The sequence below is a fragment of the Chiloscyllium plagiosum genome, unplaced genomic scaffold (genome assembly GCF_037043375.1).
Source record: "Chiloscyllium plagiosum isolate Xiang-an unplaced genomic scaffold, Cpla_swu_hap1 HiC_scaffold_6, whole genome shotgun sequence".
Classification (NCBI taxonomy): Eukaryota; Metazoa; Chordata; class Chondrichthyes; order Orectolobiformes; family Hemiscylliidae; genus Chiloscyllium; species Chiloscyllium plagiosum.
In genome coordinates this window covers 88,136,459-88,148,664 of record NW_028270144.1, presented here as the reverse complement: position 1 = coordinate 88,148,664, position 12,206 = coordinate 88,136,459, and the positions used below count along the sequence as shown (strand labels likewise).

At 42.2% G+C, this 12,206-nt stretch overlaps 1 protein-coding gene across 1 annotated transcript in view; it reads left to right on the top strand.

Moving 5' to 3' along the window:
• Positions 1 to 1,079: 1,079 nt before the first annotated feature.
• Positions 1,080 to 12,206, top strand: part of LOC122550751 (mitochondrial intermediate peptidase-like) — a 156,970-nt gene continuing 145,843 nt past the window's right edge. Inside the window, exon 1 of the mRNA XM_043691957.2 lies at positions 1,080 to 1,244. Coding sequence (XP_043547892.2) covers positions 1,095 to 1,244 — 150 coding nt within the window. The 5' untranslated portion in view covers positions 1,080 to 1,094. The remainder of the gene's footprint in view (positions 1,245 to 12,206) is intronic.

Sequence of the window (12,206 nt, the reverse complement as noted above, 5' to 3'; positions counted from 1 at the left end):
AATTCTGGAAGCAGTCAATTTGCTCAATACGTGTTTGACAGCAACTACTTTAAATTTAGTAAGAACCGATTTTAGAACAAGAATTTAAGCATGTATCATTGCTTTAAGTATGGGCTCACTCTCTTTCTGCCTTCTGTCTATGACAGATATGTTGATGATGTAGGTTACATAATAATTAGTCTAAATAGATAGCCTACTGGCAGGAATAGAAACAGGGAAGTCAAGAAAGGGAAGAGTCAGAGATGGCCCATGTGAAACTGAGAGAAGGGTGCAAATTGGAAGCTGTCAAAATTTTCCAGTAGGATATAGAACCAAAACAGTCACCAATCTGGTAATATAGATAATAAAGAGATATAAATAATGTGTAATTGTTAATAGTAGATGTTAATGACAGAAAATAGGTCTGCTGTGCTGAAAGCAAACCTATGCAAATAAGATGCTGAGAAGGAGGGGTAATCAAAATTGAGGACAAAGTTTATAATATGAAGTTGTTGAAGCCAACGTTGAACCCTGAAGGCTAGGAGTGTCAAGTGGAAAACAAAGTGCTGTTCCTCCAGCATTTCCAGGTCTTTATGGCTTCATTAAAGCACCGCGGCAAGATTAGCACAGAAATGTTAGCAAGTGAACAAGATGTTGTTTGGAAATAACTAGTGACCATAAAGTCCAGCCATTTTTGCAAACCAAGCAAACGTGACGCGCAAAGCAGCTACCTCCATCCCCCAACTGTACTAGCTGCCTTTAGTAATACCTATCTCATTAACATTATCTATCTTCAGGTACACACCATTCCATTCTCCCCTTCTCACGTCAAACCCTCCCAGTTACTCCCGTCTTCCCGATGTCTTAAATTCCCCCTTAGATCAGTCTTAGCATGGCTATATCTCAAATGTTTTATGGCGCACCCCTTGTCAATATCATGATCTTTCCATCCCACGGGTTGCCAAGTTTGCGGGTAACATTTTCATATCGCGCATGCTCGTTCCGAGCAATGGTCAAGAACTCCAACTCCCAGAAGGCCGTGGTCACAGTACGCAGGCGCTGTGGTATGCGATGCCGGAAGTCTTTGGCCTGCGTTGGAGCGCGAGTTCCTGGATATGTTGAACAGACAGTTGATGAGACTCTTTAAATGTATTCAAGCTGGTCGTTTAAAAATCTACAGAAATGTCTCCACTTCGTGGTCTCCGGTGGGAGCGGCTTTCAATGACAAACCGAGGAGAAAGGTGGATCTGTTCGGGAAGAACGTGGTGAGTGACACTTTCAATGGAATGTGCACGAGGTTGCTGCACGTTAAACTGTTAAAGCTCAGCCCGGCCACTGCACCGAGTTTTAATAGATTCGTTTCTAATAAAGTTGAAGAGTTTTGACAGCACTCAATGAGGGTCAGTACAGACTCGAGTGACCGAATGGCCTCTATCTGCGTTGTAGGGATTCTATGATTATATGAAAATGCATCACCTTTTCAGGATTAAATTCTACTTGCATCTGACCAGCTGGTCTATACTGTTCTTGTAGTCTAAGGCTTTCCTCATTATTTACACATACAAATTTTGTGTCACTTGTGAACTTGCTGATCATGCATTCTACATTTACCTCTAGATCAGTGAAGGACCCAGCACTGACTTATGTGGTACATCACTGGATACATGTTTCCAGTCACACAAATATCCTTCAACCATCATCCTCTGCTTAAGCCAATTTTGAATCCGATTTTTACGACTTGCCCTGGATTGACACAGAAAATACAAGTGGGAATAGGCCTTTTGGACCTACTCCATCATTCAATATGATCATAGCCACTCTGTGTCCTGTTGCCACTTTTTCCCCATATCCTATGATCACTTTTAAACCTAAAAGCTATATCTAAATCTTTAGAAAACACTTAATGTTCTGGCCTCAGCTGTTTTCTGTGGCAGAGAATTCCAAAGACTCACCACATCTCAGTCCTAATTGGCCTACCCATATTGTTAGTCTGTGACTTTGGGTTCTAGCTGTCCCAGTTATTAAGAGCAACTTTCCTGCATTTACTCTGTTTGTCCTTTTAGAATTTTATACGTTTCTGAAATATCTCTCTGTTCTTCTAAACTCCAGTGAACGGAGTTCTAACGTAGTGGCATAGTGGCTTCATGGTTAGCGCTGCTGCCTCACTGCACCAGGGACCTGAGTTCAACTCCAGCCTCGGGCGACTGTCTGTATGGAGTTTGCACATTCTCTCTGTGTCTGCATGGGTTTCCTCTGGGTGCTCTGGTTTCCTCCCACAATCCAGGGATGTGTAGGTTAGATGAATTGGTGATACTAAATTGCCCATAGTGCTCTGGAATGTGCAGGTTAGGTGCATTAGTCAGGGGTGTGTAGAGTAATAGGGTAGGGGAAAGGTTCTGGAAGGGTTACTCTTTGGAAAGTTGGTGTGGACTTGTTGTCAAAAGGCCTGTTTTCACACAGTATGGATTCTATGAATCAGTCTATCTTAATACATAATGCTTACCATCCCAGAAATCAGTCTGGTAAACCTTATATACACTCCCTCCATCAATAGAACATCAAGTTGTTGGAGGGAATCCTGAGGGATTGGATGTATATGTATTTGGAAAAGCAAGGACTGATTCGGGATAGTCAACTTGGCTTTGCGCGTGGGGAAATCATGTCTCACAAACTTGATTGAGTTTTTTGAAAAAGTAACGAAGACGATTGTTGAGGGCAGAGCGGTAGATGTGATCTATATGGACTTCAGGAAGGCGTTCAACAGGGTTTCCCATGGGAGACTGATTAGCAAGGTTAGATCTCATGGAATAAAGGGAGAACTAGCCATTTGGATACAGAACTGGCTCAAAGGTAGAAGACAGAGGGTGGGTGGTAGAGGGTTGTTTTTCAGACTGGAGACCTGTGTCCAGTGGAGTGCCACAAGGTTCGGTGCTGGGCCCTCTACTTTTCGTCATTTACATAAATGATTTGGATGCGAGCTTAAGAGGAACAGTTAGTAAGTTTGCAGATGACACCAAAATTGGAGATGTAGTGGACAGTGAAGAGGGTTCCCTCAGATTACAACAGCATCTGGACCAGATAGGCCAGTGGGCTGAGAAGTGGCAGATGAAGTTTAATTCCGATAAATGCGAGGTGCTGCATTTTGGGAAAACAAATCTTAGCAGGACTTATACACTTAATAGTAAGGTCCTAGGGAGTGTTTCTGAACAAAGAGACCTTGGAGTGCAGGTTCATAGCTCCTTGAAAGTGGAGTCGCAGGTAGATAGGATCATGAAGAAGCCGTTTGGTATGCTTTCCTTTATTGGTCAGAGTATTGAGTACAGGAGTTGGGAGGTCATGTTGCGGCTGTACAAGACATTGGTTAGGCCACTTTTGGAATATTGCGTGCAATTCTGGTCTCCTTCCTATCGGAAAAATGTTGTGAAACTTGAAAGGGTTCAGAAAAGATTTACAAGGATGTTGCCAAGGTTGGAGGATCTGAGCTACTGGGAGCTGCTGAACAGGCTAGGGCTGTTTTCCCTGGAGCATCTGAGGCTGAGGGGTGACCTTATAGAGGTTTACAAAATTATGAGGGGCATGGATTGGATAAATAGACAAAGTCTTTTCCCTGGGGCTGGGGAGTTCAAAACTAGGGGGCATAGGTTTAGGGTGAGAGGGGAAAGATATAAAAGAGACCTCAGGGGCAACGATTTCAGATAGAGGGTGGTACGTGTATGGAATGAGCTGCTAGAGGATGTGGTGGAAGCTGGTACAATTGCAACATTTAAGAGGCATTTGGATGGGTATATGAATAGGAAGGGTTTGGAGGGATATGGGCCGGGTGCTGGCAGGTGGGACTAGATTGGGTTGGGATATCTGGTCAGCATGGACGGGTTGGACTGAAGGGTCTGTTTCCATGCTGTACATCTCTATGACTCTATGAGGCGATCAAAACTGCACACAATACCACAGGCATGGTCTCACCATGGCCCTGTGCAATTGCAGCTAGAAAACCCTGCTCCGACATTTGAATTCTTTCACTATGGAAGCTAAGATACCATTTGTCTTCCTCACTGCTTGCTGCACCTGCATATTTATTTTGTGATTGATTTAGAAGGGCCCCCAGATCTTGTTGCGCCTCCCCCTTCTCGAACTATTGCCATTCTGATAATCTGCCTTTGTGTTTTTGATCCTAAAACCTTCTTAACCAGTCTGACATGAGACCTTGTCAAAAGCCTTACTGAAGTCCATGTATACTACATCATTCCCCCTGCCCCTTACATATCCAGTCACCTTAAAAATATAAGTAATGTTATTTAACATGATCTCCCTTTACAAAGGTATGCTGACTATCTTTGATTAATCCTTACTTTTCCAAGTGGAGATTAATTCTGTCCCTCAGAATTTTTTCCAATAGGTTCCCTACCACAGACATTGGATTCCCTGGGCTGTAGTTTCCTGTTTATTCCTTCCATCGTTCTTGAACAATGGTACTACATTTGCTCTTCTTCAATCTTCTGGCACCTCTCATTGCCAGAGAGGATTTGAAAAGTAATGATATAGCCCCTGTAGTCTCATCCATTGTCTGTGCTTCCAATTAAACTTGTTGGACTATTACCTGGTGTCGTGTGATTTTTAACTTTGTCTCCCACAGCAGCCTTGGATACACCTCTTCTGGGTCTGGGGTTTTATCCATTTTTGGGCTGCTGAAACTTTTAATAACTCCTCCCTCTCAATGCTAATTTGTTCAAATGTACCATAATTGCTTTCCTTGATTTCTAGACATACATTTCTAGACATCTTCCGACTAGGCACGTTACAGCCTGCCGGTCTCAATTGAATTCTGAAGAAGGGCTTATGCCCGAAACGTCGATTCTCCTGTTCCTTTGATGCTGTCTGACCTGCTGCGCTTTTCCAGCAACACATTTTTAAGCTCAACATTGAATTCAACAACTTCAGATGATTATCCCACCTCGACCCCTCTGTTTTCATTCTGCTCCATAATTTTATTTCATTTATTTTATTTATCTTTTTTGATATTTTTTTCACTTCTGTACCTCTTATTTCTTGATTGTCTCTCTTTCTCTCGCTCCCTACTCTCTCATCACCCTTTTCCTCTCCTCTTCCTCCTTTGCTACCCTTCTCCCCTGTTTTCCATTTTGCCTTTGCTTCACCTGCCACCCCCTCCCTCCCAAATCCCCCACATATTTTGTCACAAAGCACTCACTTCAGCCTTGGTCATTCACAGCTCCTAATCTCCCTATAATCTCTTTCTGCACTGTCATTATCACCTCTTTATTGCTACCTTTGCTTCTGGAACCATGACTCACCTTCTCTCAGCCTAGTATAAATACCTCCCTATTTCTCCCTTTTTTATTCTTTGACAAAGGGTCAGTTAGACTCAACATCAGCTCTTTTCTCTCCTCACAGATGCTGCCAGACCTGCTGAGATTTTCCAGCATTTTCTCTTTTGGTTTCAGATTTCAGCATCCGCAATAATTTGCTTTTTTCCTCCACCACCACCCTCTGTCTTCTACCTTTGAGCCAGTTCTGTATCCAAATGGCTCGTTCTTCCTGTATTCCATGAGATCTAACCTTGCTAACCAGGCTCCTATGAGGAACCTTGTCAAATGGCCTTACTAAAGTCCATATAGATCACCTCCACCACTGTGCCCTCTTCATTACGTCTTCAAAAAACTCAATCAATCTTCAATGAATACAGATGCAAAATACTGTACTCATTTAGAATCTCAGTTATGCTTCTCAGCTCCACATAATATATTTTTTTAAATTCAGTCGTGAAATGTGGGTATCACTGGCTTGCCAGCATTTATCAACCATCCCCCTTGAGAAGGTGGTCGTGAGCTGTTTCCTTAAACTGCTGCACATGGACTGCAATGGTCAAGGGCAACTAGGGACAGGCAATAAATGCTGGCCAGCCAATCTCTACCATGTTCCATGAGTGAATTTAAAAAAAAACACATTACTACTTTGATTCTCAATGGTCCCTGCTCTTTTCCTGGTTATTCTCTTGCCCTAATGTACTTCATAAAATGTCTTTGGTGGGTAACAGTAAGGTAATTCCAATGTGTTTTTCATGCCCCCTCTTCACTTGCCTAATTCATTTTTTTCAAGCAACTCCCTGCATTATTATATTTCTGTAGTGCTGTTTTGATTAGATTATTTACAGCGTGGAAACAGGCCCTTCGGCCCAACAAGTCCACACCGACCCGCCAAAGTGCAACCCACTCAGACCCATTCCCTCCAGCTAACACTACGGGCAGTTTAGCATGGCCAATTCACCTAACCTGCACATCTTTGGACTGTGGGAGGAAACCGGAGCACCCGCAGGAAACCCACGCAGACAATGGGGGAATGTGCAAACTCCACACAGTCAGTCGCCTGAGGCGGGAATTGAACCTGGGTCTCTGGCGCTGTGAGGCAGCAGTGCTAACCACTGTGCCACCGTGCTGCCCATAAAGGGTTTTGACCATTTGGTATCTACCATTTTTTTTCTTATCTAATTCTGCACATCTGTTGACATTCAGGGGTCTCTGTACCCTTTAATGTTTACTGGACCATGTTGGCCCTGCACTGTCACTGTTACTCTTTTGAATGACTCCCACTGCTGTGATGTGGAGTTTCCTGCAAGCAGCTACTTCCAGTGCACTTGGACAGATCCTATCATATTTTATTAAAATCATTCTTCTCCCATTTCAGAACTTCTATTTCCAGTCCTTTTCCATAATTAACTTAATGACCACAATTCAGAAAGGTTTATTGACAAATGCTCTCCCACTGCCACATCTATGTCTTGCCTGTTTTTTTTTCCCCCAAACATTAGGTCCAGTACCACCTCCCCTCTTGTTGGACTTTCTACACTTTCTAGAAGGTTCTCCCAACCTCTCTAAACCATTCAGACCTAGTCCATTCCTGTTGATAACGGGGAAATTAAAATTTTCTACTATTTACACCCTATCATTTTGACACTTCTCTGAATTTTGCCTGCATATAAGATCATAAGATGTAGGAGCAGAATTAGGCCATTGGGCTTATCGATTCAGCTCTGTCATTTGATCATGGCTGATATGTTTCTCAACCCCATTCATCTGCCTTCTCCCTGTAACCCTTGATCCCTTTGCCTATCAAGAACCTATCTATTTCTGTCTTAAGTACACTCAGTGACTTTGTCTCCACAGCCCTCTGTGGCAATGATTTCCACAGATTAACCCCTCTCTGCCTGGAAATTCCTCCTCATCTCAATTCTGTAGGGCCATCTCTTCACTCTGGGTCCTAGTCTCTCCTACTAATGGAAACATCTTCATGTCCAACGTATCCAGGCCTTTCAGTATTCTGTTAGTTTCAATGACATCCGCCCTCAAGTTTCTGAACATTAAGTTTTAAAATCCTTAACTGCACCTCGAATCACAAGCCCTTCACCCCCGGATCATTCTTGTAAATCTCCTCTGGACCTCCTCCAATGCCAGCACATCCTTTCTTGGATATGGAGCCTAACACTATTCTGACTATTCCAAATGCGGTCTGACCAGTGTTTTATACAGCCTCAACAGTACATGTCTGTTTTTGTATTCTAACTCTCTTAAAATGAATGTTAGCATTGCATTTGACTTTCTAACTGCTAACTGAATGTTTATGTTAACCTTAAGCGAATCCTGAAGTAGGACTCCTAAATCCCTGTATGCTTCAGACTTCTGAAGCCTTTCCCCATACAGAAAATAGTCTGTCTCTTTTTCCCTACCAAAGTGCATAACCTCACGCTTTCCCAGATTGACCAAACACTGAATAGATAGATTAAAATGGTAATTGCTAGGATGTTGATAGTGGTGGGTTCAGTGATGGTAACAGAGGGGCTGTAGTTAGATTCTCTTGTTGGAGATGGTCATTGCCTGGCATTTGAGTAGTGTGAATATAGTTTGCTACTTTTCAGCCCCAAATCTGGACATTTTACACGGCCTGCTGCACTTGGACATGACCGCATAATCATATGAGCAGTCATGAATGGTGTGGAACATTGTGTGTAATCGTCAGCAACCACCCCAACTTCTGGTTTTATAACGGAGGGAATGTTGATTCCCTGACTTGATGGTAATGAGGTTGCAGATTGTATTGGAACAGAATTCTGCTTCTGGTGGCCCAAAGTAATCTATCGATGCCCAGTTTTCAGTTGCTAGTTGTATCTGAAATCTCTCTCATTTAGCACTGTGATCGTGGCTACAATACAATCTAAGGTTTCTCAATGTGAAGAGGACTTTGTCTCTATAACGTTTGCGCAGTCATGGACAAATGTACATGCGGTACCTATAAAATTGGTGAGGATGAGGTCCAGTGTGTTTTCCACTGTTGTTGCTTTCCTCACCACCAGCTACAGTTCCAATCTCATAGCATTGTTTTTCAGAACTCCACTGGTCCATTCAGTAATGCTGCTGCTGAACAATGGTTGGTAGTAGACATTAAAATCCCCCATTCAAAGTACATTTTGTGTCCTTGCCACCCTCAGTGCTTCCTCCAAGTGTTGTTCAACATGGAGGAGGAAGTTGAAGAGGATGGTATCGAAAACCAGCAGGTGGATTCCTTGCATGTATTTGACCTGGTACCCTGAGACTTCACGGTGTCTGAAGTCAATGTTGAGAGCTCCCATGGTAACTTCCTCATAATTGTGCTGTCACTTCTCCTGGGCCTGTCTGCCAGTGGGACTAGACCTGTCTAGGGCTGTTGATGGTGGTGTCTGGGACATAGTCATACAGAATCGTACCTTTATAGATAATGTTGGCCCGTTTCTCTATCCCCGTATCAGTCGAAGCAAACACTCATTCACACAGTATGGCTCTATCTCCTTCATGTTTATTCCGGGCCCTGGAGGGAGAGAGAACAATCGCCCATGCGCACAGAGACATGAGTTCTCAGTCTTCTCTCAAACAGCAGATTCTTAAGGAGCTATATAGTCACTTATAGCATCCAAATAAGGCAATGTCTATATTGATCAGGTGACTGTTACAATCAACGAGCATCAACAATGAGGATTAAACCATCTGGTAATATACAATGGATGTTCTTAACCTTGTTAACTGGCTTTATATAATGAATGCTTTTTACCTCGTTAACCCACTACCTTTGTTAACTGCAAGTTTTTATCTGGTCAAAGTCATGCTAGCTGAACGTTTGTTACATAAACTTAACTCTTTCCCTACCTGCTCATACTTTATACACTTTCACATTCCATCCTTTTATCATTTCAAGATAACCACCTAGGTGGCACTACCAGCTTTCATAAGACACTGACATCCAGTATTTAAGCAAGTTATTGGCATACAGCATACAATGATTATAATAAAAATAGAATTCGAAGAATCCTCCCATGTGGAAAATATTCACCAGTAAAGTTCTTAAATCCACAGTCCTTAGTGACCACTCCATCACCTGTAAGTTGAGTGGAAATGAGCCAGTTCTCCAAAATCTCCAGTAAAGTCTAACCTGAAAACAAACTTCAGTCTGTCCTTGCACACCACTCCACAGAGAAATCTGAATTCTTGGATCAGGGCAGTTATGCTTCACAAAACTGACGAATCTTCTATCCTTCCAGAGATGCTTCAGAGGGGGACACCAGCACATCTGAGTATTCAGTGTAGCTGCTGCAGCTGCAGGCTAGGTGAACGCAGCATTCTTTACTGCACCTGCTCCGGCTCTGCTGTTAAATGTAACAAAGCCAACTGCTATTATGATGTTTGCTTGATCAGTGAACCTTCATATCCCTTAAATGATTGAAAGAGAAGGTAAAGCTCATGAGGTTTAATATCCACAGGAAAGCTGCTGACAACAAGAGTACCGACCTCCTCTTCACTGTTGTTCGCTTCTTCCATTTTCATGCTCATGACTGGGGAGATAATTGGATCCATTGGATCAGGTTGTGGAGGGGTGCATGGTGGTCTGAAGATGTGCTTTACCTGTGAATGGAGAAACTCTAGAGACTATGTTAGCTGCTAAAGTATCTCTGCATTTTCTCTCTCATTCCTTCCTTGCCAAGGTGGATATCAGTATGAAGACAGTCACACAGTAAATGACACTAAATTGTGTCTGCCTATTTCAACATTCTCAGTCATGTTGAAGTCTGTTACTCTGTTCACTATTTATGACATTATCAAATTTTATACAATCCATAAACTTCCAAATTGTACTGCCTAAACAATTCAGTCAATTATATGCAAACATCAAAGGTCCTAAAATCAAACTGTCCGGGGACCCCATTCAGGTTACTCAAAAATTATTTTCCTTTAACAAATTAATACTTTGGCTAATGTGAAAGCTGTCAGGAAAAGTATTGCAAAATCTAGAACAGCAAGAAAACAGCAAAATATTTCCTGTGCTTTAGCAATCGAAGAGGCAGTTTCAGTTCAGATTTAAATCTCAAATATTCGTGGTAAACAAATGCAGAATACATTAAAATATATTCTCCAAATGAAACTTCCCAAATAAGACAGTCAGAATTACAGTGGCAACTTTGGTAAAGAACAACATTCTTTGAATCTGCAATATGAAGGGGGCCAATGAAGTCTTAACAATAATTAACAGAACTGTGAAACAGCTCAGCCTCAAGTTCTAATATTCTCTCAAATCTTAATAAAACTTCAAACTCAAAATACTCTGCTTTTTATGAACCTCTGCATTAAAAGCATAGCAGCAAAGATATTTTAATACAATACTCTCATTTGGCTAAAGCATGACCACTGACCCAACTATTCTTTTTTAAACATGCATTGTAGAATTTCAAACAAATCAGGGGCTCAAGGCACTCGATTTGTTTTAAGGTTACAAGTTTGATAATTTTAAAAAAGACATAGAGTTTACAATTTCATTGTAAAAACAAAATCTGACCTTTTAAATTGCCCACAAAACACAAAAGTTGTGATCCTAATTCAAACAAGGCAAAACAGTTACTTTCTGAACCAGTATTTTAGCAAACCAACATTTTTAATCATCAAACACTCACAGCATGGCACAATTTATATCGAAACTTCTTTTTCTGACTTCTTATTAGTACAAGCTTAGTTTCAGCGTTTTTCGTTTTTTTTTTGTTTGAAGATCCTCTGGTTAGAAATCTTCTAATTTTAATATGGAGGAAAAACGTGCACATTTGAGATCCCTCTCAGTTCACCCGGTGATGATCCATGAAATGGAAAATTAGGAGCCAAAAACACGGAGGAGGTGGCCCCAAAAGATCTGCACCAGAGTCAGACAAAAATAAATCCCATCCACAGACTCCAAAGCAACCACCATGGCACAGGAAAAAAAAAACAAGATTTCCAAGATTCCCAAAGCTCCACGAAACCCATAGTGCCTGGCGCGCGCACACAAAAAAAATTCCTGAAGCGTCCTCGCCTCGGTGGAAACCGGACCGAGGAATGCCACCATGCCACCATACCACCGGATTAGGCTGCGAAGAAAAGAAAGACCAGCCGTTTCCTCACGACGAAAGCACATCCACGAAAACAACCTCTCAGCAGAGCACATGGCGCTGCAGTCCAAGCCACACTCTTCCCCCAGAAGAAAGACTCGCAGAGCCTCAAATTTTGACACCAGAGGACCTTAAAATGAGAAAGGGGTTACTTCTGACAGAGACTCTAATCCCAGTTAAAACCCAGGGGACCCAAAGCCCTGTTTGTCAGTGCACTTTTGAAACTGTGTCTCTCAACTGTACTAATTACCATTTGAGACTTCCGTAGAGTATAAAGCGATTGAACGAGTGGATCATTTCCGATACACAGGAATATCGAGAGGATCCAAGTTTCAAAATCTTTCCTTGTGATCCCATATGTCTCGAGATACTGGTGTTCTGGACGTTTGCTACTATTCATTTGGAGTCCTACCTGGTTCGCCATATTGTCGTCCCGTTTCCCTATCCCCGTATCAGTTGAAGGAAACACTCAGAGATACAGTATGGCTTCACCTCCTTCACCTTTATTCTGGATCCTGGAGGGAGAGAGAACGATTGCCCATGTGCACAGAGGCATGAGTTCTTGGTCTTCTCTGGAACAGCAGATTCTTAGGGAATTATATAGTTACTTACAGCGAGTAGCATCCAATCAATATAGATTGGGTGACCGTAACATTCAGCGCGCATCAACATTAAAGATTAAGCCATCTGATATTATACAAAGAATGTTCTTAACCTTGTTAACTGGCTTTATATAATGAATGCTGTTCACCTCATTAACCCACTACTCTTGCCTCCA